Genomic DNA, 3,733 nt, shown 5'->3' with positions numbered 1-3,733 from the left:
CTATAAAAAAGAAAGAAACAATGTTTTGAACATTGAAAAAAAGAATGTACCATAACTCAATTTGCATGTTCAGTCAGTATTATTCAAAGATTGCAGGCTAGCACTATTGTTTGCAAAATACTCATTAGAATCGTTAGCCTGCCTTTTCAGTTGGATAACATGTTTACAGTAGATAAAATTGCACAGTTAAATACAGCGTTCACCTTAATATTTCAAAAGAGATCATTGTTCCCAAAACATTGCCACAAAACTGGCAAACTAACAATGACCTTTTCTCCCCAGATCATCTATGAAGATCAAATCTGGCACACAATTTGATGCTTCATTTTACTCAAAACAACATACGTATGGACATTCTCTCTATATAAAATAAGTTGTTCGCCCCCCACCAAAGCGTGGCCCTCTATGCACATTTTGCTTTAGATGTGAGTAACCATTCCTACGGTTTTGGAATAAATTTTCATGACAAAATGTTAATGTGTTTAGATGATGTTCAGTGATTAGACAATTTTTAAGTCTTTGTACTAGGAAAGTTCTATACAATTTTCAGGTAAAAAACTGCATTTTAGTCTTTGTACTAAATTATCAGTTTTGGGGTCAATCCTCTTTTTGCTCAGTACACCTGCAATCCTAAGGACACTATAGCTTTATGTTCAGCTATAGGCAATGTACTCTATATTTATGGCATCAATACTTACCTTGGGAAAAACTGAAATGTTGTTCAAGTCACAATGACAGTTTCAAATGCATACTAATATCTGCATTTGTTCTCAGCAGGTGAAAGGTTTTTATTTATTTTTGTTTGTGGGATCACGTCCTCGAGACATTATGAAACATTTTCTTTGATAATTGACATGACATTCCAGCAGTTGTGCTGAACTTGAAACTGGTAACTCTTAAAGTTACTGGTAACTCTTAAACTTGAAACTGGTAACACTTTTAAAAATTAGCACCAGATGAGAGTGCTATAATATTTGTTAAATACCTTGCTAATAAATAAACCAGACATTTAAAACAATAAACATGAATGTTTCCATTTAATTTTTCCACAACTAATATTGCAAACTATGCCAAAAATGGTATGGATATTTAATGAATAAGTACCAATTTTTCAAAAAGATAAAATGGATATTTTATAATATATTCCTCTATCACCAATCCTCAGCACCATTCTGTCTGCTACTTAGAAAATGGAACTGTTCTGTTTTGTATCATGTGTGGTTTTTTAATATATTACCACCTAGAGTAAGCCTCTGACTAATTTCTTTTACCGACAGAAGTTAAAACACTACAAATTATATTTCTGGGTCTATCCTAATTTTCGCATTCAGACTACATGGTACAGGTGTGTACAGTAACCCTGCAGCATTTTTGTATTTGCATCTATTTGTACATTTCCAGTATTTTAATTTAAAACTAGTTATGTAATAAAGCAATTTAGACTCTAATACAGGCAGTCCCCGACTTATGTCGGATCCGCAGTTACGAACGGGGCTTTTCTCGCCCCGGAGGACACGGACTGCGGGACCTCGCGGTCCCGCCGCCCGTGTACTCCGGGGCGAGAAAAGCTGCTCCGCATCTCCCTGGTCTGCAGACCAGGAAGACGCGGAACAAAGCCGCGGAGGGGCTCGGGCAGCAGGGCAGCCCAGGCGTGCCTGAACTGTCCCGCTGCCGGCTTCCCCCGAGGCTTTGCAAAGCCGCGGAGGGGCTGGGGCTGCCCGGGCCCCTCCGCGGCTTTGCAAAGCCTCGGGGGAAGCCGGCAGCGGGACAGCCCAGAAGCATCTTGCTTTGCTCCTCGTCTTCCTGGAGACCCCCCAGCAGACCAGGGAGACACGGAGCAAAGCTGGGGAGGATGCGGGCGGGACCGCGGCGCATCTCCGCGGTCCCACCGTCCGGGTTTCCCTGGTCTGCTGGGGGGCGCAGCTAGTGCGCCCCTCAGCAGACCAGGCTTTTCTCGCCTGGGGTAGAGCAGCTGGGGCTGCTGGGTTGGTCCTGCAGCGCCGCTCCTCGGCGCTACTGGACCAACCGGGCAGCACCCCAGCTGCTCTTCCCCAGGTGTCCCCAAGTCAGCCGCTGCTTAAACTGATCAGCGGCTGACTACAGGAAGCCCGAGGCAGAGTTGCTCTGCCCCGGGCTTTCTGGAATCAGCCACTGATCAGTTTCAGCAGCGGCTGACTTGGGGACACCTGGGGCAGAGCAGCTGGGGTGCTGCCCGGTTGGTCCCCGCAGCACCGCCCCTGCGGGGACCTACCCGGCAGCGCCCCAGCTGCTCTGTCTTAGGTGTCCAGATTCAGCTGCTGTTGAAATTGATCAGCGGCTGATTCCAGGCAGCCCAGGGCAGAGCAACTCTGCCTAGGGCTTCCTGTAGTCAGCCGCTGGTCAGTTTCAGCAGCGGCTGAATCTGGAAGCCAGTTCCGACTTACATACAAATTCAACTTAAGAACAAACCTACAGTCCCTATCTTGTACGTAACCCGGGGACTGCCTGTACTATCTTCAGAATTGGTGAGTAACAAAGGCAAGTGATTAATCTGATGTTTTAAAATAAGTTAACACGAATCAAGTTCTTATGAAGCCTATCAGAAAGTAGGCCACTAGTGAGGACTAGGCTGTGCCAAAGACAATTGTAACTGATTTCATTTTACAATTAACATACAACCATCATATTGTACAGTAGGAACCAGTCTTATTTTTCCTCCTCTGCCTTTTTCCTTCCCTTTGCTGCACTCATTTGTCTCATCCCAGATGGCAAATCTTTCAGAACAGGAAAAAGGAAAGACAGACAGTGTAAGTGTGGGTGGATGGTTTATGTGTATGCAAATAAAATAACCAGCAAAATGGAGCCTCTTTCTGACTGAGGACTCAAAATAGCTCCACAACACCACTGTAGTCAATAAAAACAATGAAGAAAATTGCATAAATGGCACCCAATGTAACAATAGGGCCTATGCAACAAATGCTGGCATGGGAATTCAATCCTGAATGAAGGAACATAACCTACCTGCATAATAAGAAAATGTTCTCTTGCTTCTGTCAAAAACAAACCATCGTTTTTTCCATGTTTTAATTTTCCCTCCCATTTTAATGAGAAAGCCCCGACAGGTTTTCTCCGTGAGTGAGATGTGGTAACAGGTCTCTATGTTGTGACCAGCTGTTTCAATGTGACCTCGTAGATCGAAGTCCTCCTTTCTGATGGGCAAGTAGCGAGTCAAAGGGCGGGCCTAATACAGAGCAAAAAGATACTTCATAAATCTTTCATCTTTTTTCTTTCTGTATGTGGTAAGCAGATAAAAAGTGTAAGTTGCACCCATGTTCAAACTATTAAGGTAGCAAAGATTAAATTTGTGAGTTGCAGCTTTGAATTTTATTAAAAGAACAGACACCTTTTTGCAATATGTACCTACATCAACTGTTGAATACTGGCATAAAAAAGATGAGGGTTTGCAGCAGAAAACACAAGTTTCTTAAAATCATTAATTAAACAAGAGCTCAAATAACAAGAGTTTTTTGCGGGATTAAAGCACAGATGTGTGTGTCAGAATCAATGAACTGCTCTGTATTTGTTTCCTTATTTATGCAACTTGTTAATGTTGTGTATATATACAACTTGTTAATGTTTTTCAAGTGCTATGACACACTTGAATGGAAGGTGCTATACAAGTGCAAAGTATAATTACTGTAATATCAGGATAAAGCCCGCATGCACAAGCATGAAAAACTAAACCGAATCAAAT

At 42.7% G+C, this 3,733-nt stretch overlaps 1 protein-coding gene across 13 annotated transcripts in view; it reads right to left on the bottom strand.

Annotated features, from left to right (window-relative positions):
- PHLDB2 (pleckstrin homology like domain family B member 2) overlaps nucleotides 1-3,733 on the bottom strand; it is a 95,047-nt gene that overhangs the window by 5,427 nt on the left and 85,887 nt on the right. For all 13 annotated transcript variants that reach the window (XM_075908491.1, XM_075908494.1, XM_075908490.1 and 10 more), the window contains one exon: nucleotides 3,001-3,220. In XM_075908491.1, coding sequence (XP_075764606.1) covers nucleotides 3,001-3,220 — 220 coding nt within the window. The remainder of the gene's footprint in view (nucleotides 1-3,000; nucleotides 3,221-3,733) is intronic.

Source organism: Pelodiscus sinensis, chromosome 1 (genome assembly GCF_049634645.1).
Source record: "Pelodiscus sinensis isolate JC-2024 chromosome 1, ASM4963464v1, whole genome shotgun sequence".
Classification (NCBI taxonomy): Eukaryota; Metazoa; Chordata; order Testudines; family Trionychidae; genus Pelodiscus; species Pelodiscus sinensis.
Note: the sequence above shows the minus strand (reverse complement) of the source record. Positions and strands in the feature narration are given on the sequence as shown.